Source organism: Perca fluviatilis, chromosome 20 (genome assembly GCF_010015445.1).
Source record: "Perca fluviatilis chromosome 20, GENO_Pfluv_1.0, whole genome shotgun sequence".
NCBI classification, from domain to species: domain Eukaryota; kingdom Metazoa; phylum Chordata; class Actinopteri; order Perciformes; family Percidae; genus Perca; species Perca fluviatilis.
Window position 1 is genome coordinate 21,607,927 of NC_053131.1, and position 17,050 is coordinate 21,624,976.

At 40.1% G+C, this 17,050-nt stretch overlaps 2 protein-coding genes across 2 annotated transcripts; both read left to right on the forward strand.

The window, feature by feature from the left end:
- The first annotated feature begins 4,805 nt into the window (after positions 1-4,805).
- LOC120549394 (rho-related GTP-binding protein RhoV-like) lies at positions 4,806-7,222 on the forward strand. Its single transcript, XM_039786283.1, has 3 exons — positions 4,806-5,879; positions 5,955-6,013; positions 6,102-7,222. The coding sequence occupies exons 1-3, from the start codon at positions 5,720-5,722 to the stop codon at positions 6,549-6,551; spliced, it is 669 nt and encodes a 222-aa protein (XP_039642217.1). The 5' UTR covers positions 4,806-5,719; the 3' UTR covers positions 6,552-7,222.
- A 129-nt stretch (positions 7,223-7,351) lies between these two features.
- On the forward strand, positions 7,352-17,041 carry LOC120549393 (zinc finger FYVE domain-containing protein 1-like). Its single transcript, XM_039786282.1, has 11 exons — positions 7,352-9,198; positions 9,300-9,804; positions 10,613-10,827; positions 10,993-11,099; positions 11,185-11,293; positions 11,409-11,506; positions 11,722-11,839; positions 11,973-12,143; positions 12,331-12,511; positions 12,597-12,710; positions 14,897-17,041. The coding sequence occupies exons 1-11, from the start codon at positions 8,704-8,706 to the stop codon at positions 15,127-15,129; spliced, it is 2,346 nt and encodes a 781-aa protein (XP_039642216.1). The 5' UTR covers positions 7,352-8,703; the 3' UTR covers positions 15,130-17,041.
- Positions 17,042-17,050: the final 9 nt, after the last annotated feature.

The window sequence follows — 17,050 nt, forward strand, 5'->3', positions numbered from 1 at the left end:
CATAACCATGAATGTGTTCTTGTTGACTAACATAAACAAGCTTTTTAAACACTTTTATTTCATTTTCAAGTGTGTAATGGCAAGTAATGATGCTCTGTTTGTTTGGAAAGTTTAATCCCTTTTAAAAAGATTGTGTTCTCATGTTAATCAGCCAATTGCGGCAGAGTTTCCTGTTTAAATAGATTCTAATCAGGCTCTATGAGAACATATGCTGCTGTGTGGATTGATGTGGAGCCAATTGAAACTAAAGAAGAAAAAACAGATGTTTCAAAGACCAAAGGGTGAGGCCCCTGGTGATATTGTTATCAGTTCCCTGAAATGCATCGGATCAAACATTCAGACATTGAAGGATTGATGTGGATTTGCTTTTGTACATGGAATCATCATACCTTGAATAGCTTTTAAAAGAAATGTCTTTAGTGTAATGTCTGTGCATGTATTTTTCATGCAGCAAGCATTTCATTTAAATTATAACCCTTCTCTTGATTGTGACAGAATGGACAATAAATAAAATGACAAATACATCTGTGTCATCACACCTACTTGGAAAAAAAAAAGTCAGTTTTTCCCTTGACGTAGATGTAGGTGTGTATTGACAGCACATCAATCGGCATTCCAGATGTGTACAGTCATCTGCTACTCTGACATTGACAAAAGGTAAGAGGCATTGTTCTACTTTTGACAACCGATGGCTCCACAGACAACTAAAACATGAGATATTAGTTATGCACAGATACATGTGATTCACCAGTTTGGTGAAAAACACACCTGATAGAGAAGAATGCAGTTACCATTTTGTTTGCTATGGAAATTGCAGCTTTGGAAGACCACAATAATATTTTCTATTCCAATTCAGTTTTATATTGATCTGCGATCTGCTTCTGCTTATCAGCTGCTGTCACCAAGCAGCCCAATTGAAGGATGCTTGTTTAACTGTTTTGGAGCAGGGCTATCCCATGAGCCACAGAGGACAGACCCCCTGTGATGCTTTCTGGAGGGTAAAGTGGGATTAGTCCCTCCTGGACCCCTGCCAGGGTTTAATGGAGCAGGAGTAACTAAATTGACGGGTCTGCTTGCTGGGCAACAAAAGCCAAAAAACACTTAAGCTTTACTTAGAAATGGGGACATGCTGACTTACCCTAAGCTGGTTCACATCCAAAGGATACTATACTGGTTATAATATTAATTCAGATTAACTGCAAATGCACTGATCCAACAAAAAAGACATGGCATGTATATCCTCACTCAAACAATTGCAATGTATTCACAGACTGTTATGCTTTCCTGCAATAACTGGCTACACGCCAAGAATGTGAACAGCCGGGGTGGGAGCGAGGAGGTAGGGCAGGGATCCACACAGGTCTGAATTCCCATGAATCACTTGGTGCAGTGACTATAAGGTGCTAGAATTCGAGTTGTCCTGGGAAGGGGGCTGTATCCTGTTGCTAATAAACTGGAGAGATGCATGATATGACTCTCATGTGAAGCAGAAACCCCACACATCAATATGAGGACAAAGTTATAGCCCCAGACCAAAATAGCTTGACAACGATTGGATGGACTGCCATGAAATCTGGTACAGACATTAATGGTCCTCAGAGGGTGAATCCTAATGGCTTTGGTGATCCCTTGACTCTAGTACCACGGTACAGTTCACATTGAGGTTTTGAAGTCTCGACAACTATTATTGGTAGTTTTTCATTAAATTTGGAAAACGCATTTGAATGATTCATCTAGAATCATCAGGTCAAACTTTGCATTTATCCCAATACTATTTAAATACCTGCTAAACTAATGACATTCCCATCATTTAATGTGCAGTAATATTTAGTGGCAGAACATGCAAAAATGTGTCTGTGCATCAGTAAAGGGGATCAAAACTTATTCAAACTAACTGCACATTATCATTGAACACAAAATAACTTATTCCACCACAGCCTATGTTTTGTGTCAAATTCAAGCAAGCAGGTCAGGGCGATGTAACCCGGTAACAAGTGACCCACCGTTGTGATACACAAAACCCTGGATTGACCCTGAAGTTACCTCGGTAACCCCAAATCTTGCTTTGTGGTATAGGCCTCAGGTTGACATCAGGATGCAAACGGTATCACTGAGATTATGTTGAATATATGTATAGCAAGTGACAGTGTGTCCTGGTGGTGACCCTAAAGTCACACCTAGGAACTAAAGAAGAAGAGGGAAATGAGGTCTCAGTGTGATGGAAGCACCGATCCTGCTCTAATCCTCACCACTTAAGAGCCTAGGCAATATCTACTTAAAGAGACATTATGAAGCGAATGTTATGCAAATGGGTGTTTATCACTCCATCTTTGTGTCAGCCACTTGTTTTGTGGCCTGTCTACAGTGTGCCATGCTGATCTCTCTCTGGCTTAGGGAAGAGCATAATCTTTTAACACCTATCTGGCAGATTTCTCTATTGTTGTCAGATTTGAGATGCAACAGGAATTTGAGTCAGTTGCTGGGGTTTACTTTTTAACAACCAGAGCAATAGTTCAGGGAGACATGAATTTATCGTATTTGCATTAATTCACTTGAGTTAGTCAACACAAGTGAAATTCATTTTGAAGTGTGCTGTGTGTATATTGGGGGCTCTCCCTAAGCTGCACACATTGAGAGACTGTTACTAAGCAGATTACCTCAATAAATCTATGTCAGGATACATTTCTGCATGTCTCGTCATGCAGAGAGAGAGAGCATGAGAATGCAGAACCAAAACATGTTAACAGTATCAGATATGCATCCCAATTGATTATCTCTAGACACTGAGCCACTGTTAAAGTCGCCAGCACGCTGCTGACATCTGCTGCACAGGTTAAGGTACATGCAAACCTTGCAAAGACATCTGCATATAGCTACACAGTGCAAGTATGCCTTTGTAGCATTGAAGAGCAGCTTACTGGTTGATCTATGATGATAAAAGGCTGTTACAGGAAAGACAATCTTTGGATGTGGAGATATTTAAAGACCTTTTCCTGTGTTTGACATTTACCTTGAATTAAGGAACACGAGCATTGTGACTCACAGCTGCCAGAGGTGTAGCATGGGAGCTGACATGACGTGTGTCAGGGGCAAGGGGGTGGGGGGGACCAGATGTTGTCCTCCTACCATGGGGAATAAACTCTATCACTCTCAGTGCAGGTGGTGGGAAAAAGGGGGAGAGAAAGGGAGAAGAGAATGAGTGAGCAAGAAACAACGACAAACAGGAAGCAGAGACCTTACAACACAATGCACGCAGAGTTTCCTGCAGGCTCAGACAGATAAGGAACAACACTTTGTTTAAAGCTGTATTTTCAACCACAAACGTTTCCCGATCTCTAAAACCACATCTTACAATGCTCGTACAATTCTTGTGTGATCATGCAGATTTTGAGTTTTTGAATGTATACCCTCAGCCATAATATCTTGAAAATATATAACTGCAATAGTGAGTTCAATACAACCAAAATACAATGTCTAATTATTATTATAGCCATTGCTATTATTAACATTATGACAATGTAGACCTACTTCATAAGGTCAGTGGGGAGACACGAGGATTGGTGTGTGATGATGATCTGAAGGCTTGATCATAAGCATCATCACCTGCACATTTCTTATTTTCATAAAAACAATCATAAATCATACAGCTGTGCACCAAAAGCAGTTCCATGCAAAAGAGGCAGTACAACTTGGAGCAACTATTTTGACATAATAATGTCAAGAAATGCAAATAAACACTTTGAATAGATATTCTCCAATAAGTAGACACATTAAGATCCTCATCAGAAATACAAGTTCATTGTTATATTAGCAAGAATGCCAGTTGAGCAGTCTGTACGGAGCCAAAGATTAACAGGGTAAATGCCTGTATATTACATCCCAACTCATTTTAGACTGTATTGAGGTGTGACTAGCTGAGAAACAAACAATAATACACCCCTTTGTGCATAGTGTGCTGCACTAGTCATTGCACCGGTGTAGTGGTCAGGGTGCATCTAGTGCAGTGTTTTTATTAAGGTATTATTATTGTCATTAGTGGTAGTTTTGCAGTGTAATCTGCAAGTGAATGTTAATAATAGGGGTTTTATTTTCATTAAATGTATTATTTGTGTGTATTTATGAACCCAGTCACCCTGAAAAAGACAGGATGAAACATGGCACATGAAGTTTCTGCTATAAACTGCAGCTGGTGACAGTCTAACAATGCCCCATCAGCTGTGCTCTTTGCCCCTTTTACATGGGAGAATAAAACTGCCTTCAGAAAATTAAATTTATAGATTGAAAACACATGAACAATTAGTACAACAAGGTGGTATCCAAGTCAGGGAAAATAAAACAATTCTCTGATACCAAAGTTACTGAGGTGTGATGTTAAGAGAGCATGGATCAACCATTAATAAATACATTATGAAATGAAATGGTCTTTTTGGGAAACATATCTGTCCTATTAGAATACACTATACATTGACACACATAAAAGTTCATTACGTGTCTGACTAACCGTGAATACTCGGATAGTTGTAGTCTGTTCAGAAGAAACTGAAAGCAGCGTCTGGATCATAGACTGTATAATATACAGTCTATGGTCTGGATGAAGCGCAAGGTGTACAACATGCAAAAGCCAACGCTGGTGCAACACCCCCCTCTTTTGACCAATAGTGGTATTACACTCAATTATTGGGTACATTTATTAAGTAGGCCTATCAAGACGTAGACTGAGAAGCAAATATTGAAGTAGCATTAGTTTTAACCCTCCTGTTGTCGTCGGGCCCATTTTCAAAAAGTTTCTATATCACAAATGTGGGTTTCTTTAAACCAAATTCCTACTACGTTCATTGGATTTGGGTGTTGTATTCAATTTTATGGCATTTGAAGAAAAAATAAAAGATAAAAAAGTGCCAAAAACATCAGGGGAAAGTGACAAAAGTGTCGAATAAGACGACCAAAACGTTGACCAAAAAGTTTTAATTTAAAATTTTGACCCAGAAAAACAAAAAGTTGCTTGTTGGTCAACGGGAAGACAACGATGATTAAACAAGACGCAGTAGCCTGGCAATAACGTTTTCCAAAACCTTACAAATGACAGCGCAATATTACAAAAAAATACATAACAAGATAAGCTATGATTGGCTTTTAAAGACTATTTTGCATTATAATAGGTTGGTTTTTTTACTTGGAGCTGTCAACTGGAGTAGCCTATGAAGGGTTCATTTTCTGTGTCCAATCCAGGGAATATCGATAATATGTGTGTTGGATTGTTTTTAAGATCTCATTTATTAGTAGGCTAGCCTATTCTTTTTTCCTAAATCATTTTTTTTATGTCCAATCCAGGGAAAATCGATCAAGCTAGTTTGGGTTTTTTTAATTTTTGGAACGAATTTGATCTGTTTTTACAAATGAACTCTTCATTTTTGACAGATAGCAACAGAAAATCTCATTATCAGTTAGCCTACTGTAGGTTCTTTATCGTGGGGCGTTCAAGACCCGTCTTGGTGGGAGTGACTATGTTAATCATCATCAAACGGAAACAGGCAAAGTGCTGGGGCATCACTCGTCTGATTGGGTGCCTTTGTTCTTTCAAATCGAGGTGTCCTCTCTTCTTTATTGGCCCCAACGGACCTCTGGGGGAGAAGACAACGTTTACAGTAATGCTGTACTCCTGCAAGGACTTTCAAACTGCGGGGATAATGGAGTAGTCTAACAGCTAATATAAGGAAAAATGGCCTGTCAGAGACATGATAAACCAAACAGATTTAGGGATGAGCTGAGCTGCATGCTGGTTGGTGATGGAGCTGTGGGGAAGACTAGCATGATCATCAGTTACATCTTCAATGGATACAACAGCGAGTACAGACAAACAGCTTTTGATGTTTTCACTGGTGAGTGAAGGTTATTTTTCAAAGGTTAATGGCTACTTGACTCAGCAATAAAACTGATTTCTACATTACTTCCAGGTTTGGTTCATGTGAATGGAATCCCAACTCGTATGAAACTGATAGATACTGCTGGACAGGTAAATGTTTTTTAAAACCACATTGAGATTGTTTTTGACCAGACTAGTTAGTCCTTTCCTCCTCATCTCTCATTATTTGATCTGACAGGAGGAGTTTGACCACCTTCGCTCTCTGTGCTATGCCCATGTGGACGTCTTCATCCTCTGCTTCAGCCTGGTCAACCCCATCTCCTTTGACAACATCACCTCCAAGTGGATCCCACAGATCCGAGCAGGCAACCCGACCTCTCCCATTGTACTGGTTGGAACTCAGTCAGACCTTCACCACAATATGGACGTCCTTATTCATCTGGACCAGCGGAGCACCAAGCCGGTGCCCTTCAGCCGGGCCAGAAGGCTGGCACACAGGATCAGAGCTCATGACTATGTGGAGTGTTCAGCTCTGACACAACACAACCTCAAAGATGTGTTTGACTGTGCTATATTTGCTGCCACAAAGCACAAGCACACTGGCAAAACATCTAAAAAGCTCAGCCTGCTCAAACGTTTAAAGACTTTTTGTGATTGTGGATGGAGGAAAATCTTCAGATTCATCTGATGTGGAATCAAATAGTTGATTGAATGTACTCTGCTTAGTGGACACGGTGTGTCTGGGGATTCTTATGACAAATCATGCATTTTTATCTAAATATTTCTCTAGAGGATGTGAATTGTGCACTAAAACCACATGATTTTAGATCGTTGACAACCTGCATTGCAATAAGAAGGATACATTTTCTGCTCTTTTTCATCTTCCCTTTCCTTTGTTTCATGTTTTATTTGCTGTTGTTCATATTTTTGTGTATGTGTTTGTGTTGTATGTGGTTTGTAATAAATGCACTACAGTGTATTTCATTTTGTGTTTTTTCTTAAAGAATTGCTTTAATGAATGGATGTGAAAACATAGTCTGTAGATCCTGCAGTGGAAGGTACTGTCAGTGAAGAAATGGAGGGAAAACACAAAGTGCCATTTGAGACAAATGGTCACCTGCTGATACTTTGAAGTGCTACTTTACAAGTCAAAAGCCATTTAAATCCATCAATTTCAAAGCTTATGCTGAGGCATACCACAGTTACTTTTAAAACAGCCCCCCATATGGAATTTTCTGTGGTAAAATGATGATCAAAGATGTATTTTTAATTACAGTAATTAAGATTTGCCCAAAAGAAACTATTACAAAGGATAATATTCATTAAAATGTATTGTGATATTTGGAGCAATTTTCTATACCAACTAAGATCAAGATGTTATTATTTCACATTGTCTGTATCTTATTTATTTGTATGTGTCAGGAGAGCACAAAAAAACACTAAAGAAAAAAACACAAGTTAAACACAAATTAAATTGCACAAATTATCTGCAAAGACATTTTAAATGTGTTTGTGCTTCTTGCTTTCAGCTTGTAAAACGTAGTGGTATGTCACTGTGCTTTGGGGTAAATCCTAGAGGTTAAGCTGATTTGGTTGCAAAAAAATTACCTTTTTCTCTCCCTCAACATTACATGCAAGACACCTTAAGATCTGCAGCCCTGCAGACAAAGTTATAGCCTAGAATTAGGTTATAGAAGTTATTGTTTAAAAGTTCAATTAAATAGCAAACAAGTTTGATTTTGAGCACATGAAAACATTTTGGAAGCTTCACAGAATCTGTCGCCTCACAGCTAGTCTGAATGTGGAAATACGTTTCCCATCATGCATCCGCACGTTACCCTCCTCTGACCCTGTGACTGAAAATAATCTGATCAGCTGATCTGACCTGGCAACAAAATAACGTAGCTAGAGAAATCTGCCTGGGAGGGGGCTGAGGAACAAAACAATGACACTGCTCGGAAGGGTTCAAATACAGTAACACTTTAAAAGACTTTTTTAAACGGAATAATAGCGCGGATTACCCTCCAGTTTTAAAGTAAAAGAGTCCGCTGATATCCGAGCTTTTGACATCGACTGGTGGTTGTTTTTGTTGATATGTTGTTACAGCTCAGTTGACAGACTGGATGCTAGCTGCTTGTTTGGACGGCTATGAACTGGGGCTCGCTGGTCCGCTAATTACAGCTTTTCTTTGGACAAAGTTGAAACTGTCCGTCGAAACCTAGCTACTAGCTGTGAGCTAATTTGCTGCTTGTATGCCAAATTATCTGCCTAGTTTGCCAGTAAGCTGTTAAGGGTCAGTTTGCTAGCTAGCCTGTTGTTAGCATCAACATTTGCACATTCATCCTTTCAGGGAGAGTTCATTGTCTCAGTAGGTACTGGCTGCCTGTACATGTTTCTGTATTATTTTAGAGCTTTTTTAGAGCTAACCTTTAATATAATTGATGTAATACTGCAGCTAAATGCTAACTTTGGTTTCTGAACAAGCTAACTATTAGTGGTAAACATATATCCAGTGTAACTCAAGGAGACGGCTGTTTCTGCTTCATTGCCTCACTGTTAGTTGCACTAAATTACATTATTAAAACCGTTGTGTTTGAAATTCATGTTGCGGAAAGTAGTTTGATATATTGTATTATTGTTGAGAGTTAGTTGTTACAGTGAGTGGATCACCTCCCCTTTTACCATGCAGCTATTTTAAATTGATTTAGTCGTTGTATTTGGGCACTTCAGTTGTCAGTATTACCACATTTTAAGTAACTGCTGTTGGAAATAGCTGGTACTGTTGTCAAAGCTGTTCAAATAAGCACTGCTCTGTATTCAAGTTCAACTTGTAAGAAACGATGAGCGGGCATGGCTCATCTTCAGAAAAAGGAGTCAATACTAGCCTAATATGTCAAGAGAGTTATGTCTGTGGTGGCTCTGAGGAGGCTGCATTTGAGTGTGATGAATGCAAAAGCTTGCAGTGTGTTCGTTGTGAGCTCGAGCTCCACAGGCAGGAGAGTCTGAAGAACCATGAGCGGGTTCAGATAAGACCTGGGCATGTCCCTTGCTGTGACATCTGTAAAGGAGGTAATGGAGACAATGGCAAACGCCATAGATCTGTGGTCCGCTGCCAGAACTGCAAAGTTAACTTGTGCCAAGACTGCCAGAAACGCACACACAGTGGAGGCAACAAGAAGAAACACCAGCTCACATCTTATCCTCCACCACCCAAATCTGTCCAGGCATCTGTCCCGCCCACTGTCCAAATAGCAGATGAGACCAAATCTCAGAAAACAAAACTTCTGGAGAAGATATCCAGTTTTCTCTTAGTTGATGAAAATGAGGAAATGCAGGTGAGTTGTGCAAAAGTCACACTTGTCATTGAATAGAAACAGAATCAAAATATCTAAACAAACAAACACATTTTCACTTCTAAACTCTTGTTTCTCCAAAGATAAAAGATGAATCTTCATTTGTAAAGACCCTGAGCTGTAACCCTGACCAGCTGCTGAAGGTGGTGTCCATCTTTGGCAACACGGGAGAGGGCAAATCTCACACCCTGAATCACGCGTTCTTCATGGGCAGAGAAGTGTTCAAAACTTCTCCCACACAAGAGTCCTGTACGGTGGGTGTGTGGGCAGCATTTGACCCCTTCCGTAAAGTAGTAGTCATCGACACAGAGGGGCTGCTTGGGAACAGTTCCAAACAGGGCCAAAGAACCCGTCTCTTGCTCAAGGTGCTCGCCATCTCCGACCTCATCATCTACCGCACCCATGCTGACCGTCTCCATGATGACCTCTTCAAGTTCCTTGGGGATGCCTCAGATGCTTACTTGAAGCATTTCACTAAGGAACTGAAGGCCACAACGGCCCGCTGTGGCCTGGATGTCCCTCTGTCCACCTTGGGCCCTGCAGTGGTCATCTTCCATGAAACAGTCCACACTAAGCTGCTTGGTTCAGGTAACATATCTCATTTCTGTTCCTCCCAGGTCCCACTAGTAATAGATGTTTCATTACTTCATCTGTTACACATTTATTAGACAAGTCAAACCTTTAATTTTTCAGGAAAACGTCTATTAAAACAATACATTGTGACTGTATCACCCTGAATTTAGGTCTGCATCACCGTAAGGGATGAGAGCGGGGGCCTTTAAAGTAAAGATTAAGCCCTGCAGATAATTACAGGTTTAGGAAATATTAACCTACAGCCTACCTTTACATTACTGGAGGTAGCAATCTGCATTCCAACTTTTTGTGAAATACAAATTTTTGGACTAAAAAGAAAACCGTGTAGTGAAGTCAAAAATGTCACATATTTATAGCTGTAGTGACTTGACACTTAAAAAACAATTTAGCAATTTGCATGTTTTAGTCCAGTTACTACAACTCATACTTTACATTGCTGTCCATTTTCCAATGCACGCAATTCACTCCAAGTCAAATGTAGTTACTGCTGAGGAAGAAAAAAAACATAAAAAATATAGTAGGCCTTGGAGTGTAAAGTGTGCATAATTTGTAGTAAATGTGCTAAAACATGAAGGAACAGTGGTATGAGACTTCAAGACTTGGGACAAATGTAGCCTAATATTAATGAGTGAGCTACATGTCTTTGCTCATAAATTATTATTATTATTAATGATTAATTATTAAAAAAATATTATTATTATTTTTTTTTTATACTGATAGGCAACATTGCAACATTCTTGACACTTTTAATAGTGATAATAAAAATGGCTATGGTAACCTCTCCATCTGTGTCTTGTTTTAGATAAGTCATCTGAGTCAGTAGATCGGCTGCTATCGGAGCGCTTTAAGAAGCTTTCCCGTTTCCCAGAGGCCTTTAGCTCTGTCCAGTACTGGGGCACGCAGACTCTCAGCCCTCCGACTGACTTCCGTGGCCTGCAGAATAAACTGGAGCAGCTCCTGGATAACAACGCCACCCGTTCCCCACGCACCCCTGTGGTCATCTTCAAAGCCCTGCAGGTACGGCTGTATATAGTTTGAATATCAGCCAGCTTACGGCCTGCTTCAGACTGGCTGGTTGTTGCATTGAAATTAATTGATACACAATTTGCGGAAAAACTGGTTCCTGGATAAAGATGTATTTTTAATATAGATTAATTTTGCTGCACCTTGATTCTCCCACAGGCATTGAGTGAGCGTTTTAATGGGGAAATTACAGGTGAGCTTGTAGCCCACAGCTGCTTCTTTCCTGATGAGTACTTCACCTGCTCCAGCCTGTGCCTCAGCTGTGGGTCAGTGCCTTCCTCCCTTTATAATCTCTTCTTCAATATCTTGCTTTTCAGATTGTTTAACATCTGCTTTTTACTTCTATCCCAGATCTGGCTGCAAGAACAGCATGAACCACTTAGGAGAAGGAGTGTGCCATGAGGCAAAGCATCGTTGTCGTTATTCTGTTCAGTATGATAATCGCATTTACACCTGTAAGGTAAGCACAGTTGCTCTTAGATAGAACAAATCCTTCTCTCTATACCATTGACTGTGTAATTACTCGTGTTCCATGGCTAATTAGTATCACGTTATTGTGTGGTGCATCACTTTAGGCTTGCTATGAAGGGGGAAAGGAAGTGATAGTTGTCCCTAAGACCTCCGCTTCCTCAGACTCTCCATGGATGGGCCTCGCCAAATATGCCTGGTCTGGGTAAGTATCAGTTAAATGACCTGCAGGTCATGCATAACAAGGTCTGGGTTAGACTTTTGTTACCTTGTATACAGAGCCTAATTTTAGCACTTGTGTTCTAGACTCTGTCCTAAAATAAAAATGTTCTATTAGCTTACATGTTCAATGTCATACCTCAGATATTTACATTTATATTTCCAGGGACTTGTACATTTATGTATCTACTGTATGTTAAGGTACGTTATTGAATGTCCCAACTGTGGAGTGATCTATCGGAGCCGTCAATACTGGTATGGGAACCAGGACCCTGTGGATACAGTTGTCCGCACTGAGATCCAGCATGTATGGCCAGGGGTAAGGGAAACAGGCTTTTTAATTTATTTATCAGATGGAGATTAATTGTCTGTAATCATACAGACCTAGAATTATGGCTTAAGGTAATTATTTATGTACATACATGTAGTAAAAAGCTGTCTGCTTTTTGCAGTCGGATGGCTTTTTAAAGGACAATAGCAATGCAGCACAACGTCTGCTGGATGGAGTCAACCTAGTGGCCCAGTCTGTGTCAGAGCTCAGTGTCAAGCCTGCTAAGGCCGTCACCTCTTGGCTGACAGATCAGATCGCCCCAGCCTACTGGAAACCCAACTCCCTCATCTTGGTGAGTGACACACACAGCCCCACCCTCTGCCACCCGCCACCAACAGCCAAGTCAACACTTTCGTGTCCAGGGCTATGTTTACTTGCTCTCTGCCTATTACACAATATATTTTTGCAGGTCATAAGATACAACTTAGACTGCCTCAGAATAACAACTTCAGTTGTTATTGTATTTGTTCTCGTACAAGGTGTGCCATAAGTGTCACGCAGTCTTCCAGGACAACGACACCAAGCATCACTGCCGTGCCTGTGGGGAGGGCTTCTGCGATGGCTGCTCTTCCAAAGCTGCACCCGTCCCTGAGAGAGGCTGGGGTCTTGCCCCCGTTAGAGTCTGTGACATCTGCTTCGAGCAGAGAGCTACATACGCAGGTACACACGCTTTCAAAGATGTCAAATGTTCCCGTTATGCAGCCATGTAACATTTGGGTGAGCTCGAGATGTTTTCTTTATACAGAGCTGATTGAGGCAGAGCTTGAGGAGGAAGAAGGTGGAACCCTCGCCAGGAAGGTTGGAGAAGCAGTCACCAACACTATTGGGGTTGTGGTCACTGCTATTGACATCCCACTTGGTGAGTGTTGCCCAAAAAAAACCTAGAGGATTGTTGCGTAGCAGGAATAAATGACCCAGTAGTTGTGAGTGACTGGTTACAATGACCTCTGGTGGCAGAGGCATAACCTGCTTATTTACAGTAAGAAAGAAAAGCCGTGAGGTCTTGTTTCTAGTTTGAACTCTCAAAGATGTTATGCAGAAGTCTGACTGGCAAAGCCTCCCTTATAAGCAGTATGGGATGCCCCAATGGCCTAGCTGTAATAGAGCCTGTACAATTACCAAAAGCTCACAGTCCAAACAGGGCCAATGGATTCCCAACCTGCTTAGTGTGTTCTACCGCTTTAACATGATGTTTTTTGGAGTCGTCTCCGACAAGTGACTGAAATTATGTTTGTCAAGCAGAAGTTCAAATACGGAATTTGCATTTGTCTGTAACTTGTTATTCTTGCCAATACATTTTTTTTATGGACTTAAAAAACGTAAACTTAAAATCCTCCCACACACGCTCTCTACAGAACCTAAAATTGCCTTTGACAATCTTTTCAGCACCTGACAGTGGCAGTGCTTCCATGTAGAAGTGCTCTGCTACCTAATGTTTAACCGTTCAGTTATTTTTTCTATTGTTTAGTCTTAGTGCAAAGGTGAGATAGTTGACCAGTTACCCTGTTTATCCATTTCATTTTATGGGACTGTTGTAAACTCCTTTGCCATATGTTTATTGAGTCAAAAATACATATTTTGAGGTTTCTTGACATGGCATACATAAAGATGTCTCGTAGACTTTGCAGTAGCCTGGATCAGTCACTCTCTGCACTAGTCTAGAATGCACTTTGGTCCAGTGTTTATTAGAAGAACATTTTTGTGTTTCTGTCAAAATAATCCAAAAGGTGTTGTAGATCAAGTAAATTGGCTCAGCTGCATGGGAAGAGATTGCAAAGAGTTGGCAAGAATAAGGGCTGTACTCACTCAAATACACACCACAAATCATAGCTCTTATTTTGCCTTTAGGTTGTTGTTTCACACATGTCTTAAACATATTTGTTTAATTCAAAGCACAGGTATATGTATATTAGGCTGCGTCATTAGTCTACCGTAGACCTTTATTGACTAGTAACAGGCATAGATGAATATGTGTTTGATAACCTGATGTCCTGCTGAAAACATCTTCATATCCATTGCCACCCCAAAAATACCTTAGAGCAAAGTCTGCTCCAATCACAACAAAATACTTATTTCCAAATCTTGTTTCCATGTTTCCATGGATACTCCAACCAAGACAGTTTAGGACTAGTAGAACATTAGTGAGGAAAAACAAGCACGGATAGAGCTAAAGTAAAGCAGAGGCAGATGAGAATCAAACAGTCATCAGTCTAGTATTTTAGAGTTAGTAAATGTACCTCTAAATTGAAGGAATAGCTCAACATTTTGGGAAATTTTAGGAGGTGCTGAACTATTTCTTTGCTGGGAGCAGTTACCAGGCAACCAGCTGAGATTCCAGGAGGTTATTGCTCCCTGCCAAGTAAATGTTCAGGACATAACCCCCCCCCCCCCCCCGTAAAGCCACAACTTGCCAGTGTTACACTTCAGTTTTTGTACAGATTAAACAAACAAGATATATTGTGTTAATTAGTGAGCTTCAGAGCTACTAGGCAGAATTTGTTACCTTTGGACAGAGACAATAATAACCTGATATCCTCTGCAGTATATCAGGTTTTCAATCAGGTTATTCATCTATGCCCTTTACCAGTAAATATAGTGTAGGTCTACAGTATCCTTTGAACAGAGCCTGGCTAGCAGTTTTCCTCTGTGTCCAGTTTTTATGCTAAGCTAACTAACAGACATGAGATTTTCTCAGCTTGATGAATAAGCAAATTTCCCAAAAGGTCGAGCTGTTCCTGTTAATGTTAATCCAGAAAATAATGTTTATCAGTGTTTTTTAAGCCCCCAATGTCGAACTAGGATTAGGCAATGGTTATGGCTAGGGTTAGGGTTAGGTGCCTTGAAGTCAACAATCGCAGCGTTGCCTGGAAGGAGACGTTGGGGGCTTAAAACACCATTGAGCGAAAATAATCAACTATGAAAATAATCGTTAGTTGCGTCCCTACAGTTACTACCATGTGTTTTGCAAGTGTAAGTGTCCCCTTATACTACAACTGATACGTGCTTGTGTATGTGTGTGTATTTATGTTACGTGTTACCCTGTAGGCCTTGTGAAAGATGCCGCCCGTCCTGCCTACTGGGTGCCTGACCAGGACATCCTGTCCTGTCACAACTGCCAGCGCGAGTTCACTGCCAAGCTGTCAAAGCACCACTGCCGCGCCTGTGGCCAAGGAGTGTGTGATGACTGCTCCCCGGAGCGTCGGCCGGTTCCATCGCGGGGCTGGGACCACCCTGTGCGGGTGTGCACCAGCTGCAACCAGAAACCTGGAGAACTTTAACAGGGACGGCCTTCCTTCCTCAGAGCACCGGAGAGAACCACTCACTCACTCAGCTCGCAGTCTGTCACTGCTTTACCTCTGTTAATCTAATGGTTCTGTCTTGTATCTGTGGAAAGGAAGTTTTTAGGCATAAATAATATATAGAACATTTAGCTGAGTTCCTGTGGCCTTTGTAGAACAGCCAGAACATGTGAGTTACTTGACTGAGTGTGAAACCTGCATTTCCACTCTGATTATTTACAGAGTGATTATTTTGATTGGTATTGACACAAGTCCCTAATTTTACGTTAAATAAGGCTGTTGAGCTATTTTTCTACTATCAGAAAATATAATTAAAAAAAAAAGTATCATTTAAAGAATATTAGTTAGTTGAGAACCCCGTGGGGTTGATGTGATTAGTTTCCAGCAATTCTTATTATTGAGCATTGTTTCTCTGATGTCGCACGTGTAATGACAAGGAGATATTTTATATCCGTGCAGGTATAACTGCAGGGTCCATTGCATGCTGTATTGCAACATTTTAGTTTTTGCACTAAGCCTTTTTCAGCTGTTATAGGCTGTTGCTTACCATGGCCAAAATCCAGATATCCAGATGATCAAGTAGTCTGTCCCAAACTGAGCTGAAAGTAGTCTACAACAGTAGGTCTAGATTGTGGATATCTGGTGTGCCAAAAATCATTCAGGTCACTGTGTCTGTGCTGGTATAATGTCTATATTTTATCATGTAATTTGTGGTTGTATGAAAACATAGAACTATGTTATAGGAGTGTACATTTAAAACGTTGAAAATTATTTATGTGTCGAGGATAAAAAAAATTTAAAAACGACATATTAATACTCTGGCATGCATGACAGTCTGAGAGATCCATGGCCTTTTACTTGTTCAGAGGATGATCTCTGAATAAACCTCACTATCTTATTTACCAAGTGGCATTTTAGTGTATCCATGTTATAAAATGTATGTATTTCATGTTCATATTTGTTCTCTTGACACCTTGATTTAAGTTTTTTTTCTAAATATGTACAGTTGTCTGCTTGGTTGTATGGATATTGATTTGCAGAACTGAAGAATATCCAAATATTTCTTCAAACAAGTTTTACATATTACACTCATGCCTCCAGGTCTACGTAGGCACAGACTCATGGTAACACATTTTAGTTCTGTTTTAGCTCTTCACAGCTTGTGTTTCCGTTATTATACATCCATTATTGATATTAAGTATTTTGTTTTTTTGTTTGACACTATTTTACTGTATGGATATTTATTATACTCTGTAGCGACTGGTATGCAAACTACTTTTTTTTTCCCCCCCCCCATATTGTTTGTCTTTATTTTTTTGTCTTTAAACACAGAAAAATGTATGCTTGAATGTGGCAATGATGAGATGTTAAACCATATTTAGTGACTGAGAGCTTTACATCTGGATATCATACAAAGCACAAGGTGATGCCTTTAACACATGCTTGTCTCTAGTTGTTAAAAATGAAAAACCGGGTCTTTGTTAATTGTAAGCTGAGTGAATTCTCCGTTTGCTTTCTCCTAACGTGGAACTTTTTGGTTCTGATGAGAAAATGTGTCTGCCTTGCCTGAAAATAGATTTATTTGTCTGAATGTTGCATCACACACCCTCCTCTAAAATGTGTACATGTATATTGCACAGTACAGAATAGGAAATACATTATGTCAAATTACTTGTCCTGTAGTTTATTCCCATCCAAATTGTGCAGTCTGTTGCTTCAGATATTTGCATTGTGATGTCCAGTTTTTTCAATTAGGTTTGGTGCTATCATCAACACTTCTCACATACAGACTACAAATCAAGCAGAAATGATTGATACATTTAAAACTGTTGGAAACTAACTTGAAGATTAAAGATTAAAGTTGTATCAGCTACCATCTGTCAAAACATAATCTGAAATT

What these genes read in the sequence shown, in the direction of transcription:
- LOC120549394 (XM_039786283.1), top strand. Translation starts at nt 5,720, where the DNA reads ATGGCCTGTCAGAGACATGATAAACCAAACAGATTTAGGGATGAGCTG. An exon ending in AGCTTTTGATGTTTTCACTG is followed by an intron (nt 5,880 to 5,954) that starts GTGAGTGAAGGT and finishes CATTACTTCCAG; the next exon opens with GTTTGGTTCATGTGAATGGA. An exon ending in TGATAGATACTGCTGGACAG is followed by an intron (nt 6,014 to 6,101) that starts GTAAATGTTTTT and finishes TTGATCTGACAG; the next exon opens with GAGGAGTTTGACCACCTTCG.
- LOC120549393 (XM_039786282.1), top strand. Translation starts at nt 8,704, where the DNA reads ATGAGCGGGCATGGCTCATCTTCAGAAAAAGGAGTCAATACTAGCCTA. An exon ending in ATGAAAATGAGGAAATGCAG is followed by an intron (nt 9,199 to 9,299) that starts GTGAGTTGTGCA and finishes GTTTCTCCAAAG; the next exon opens with ATAAAAGATGAATCTTCATT. An exon ending in ATCGCATTTACACCTGTAAG is followed by an intron (nt 11,294 to 11,408) that starts GTAAGCACAGTT and finishes GCATCACTTTAG; the next exon opens with GCTTGCTATGAAGGGGGAAA.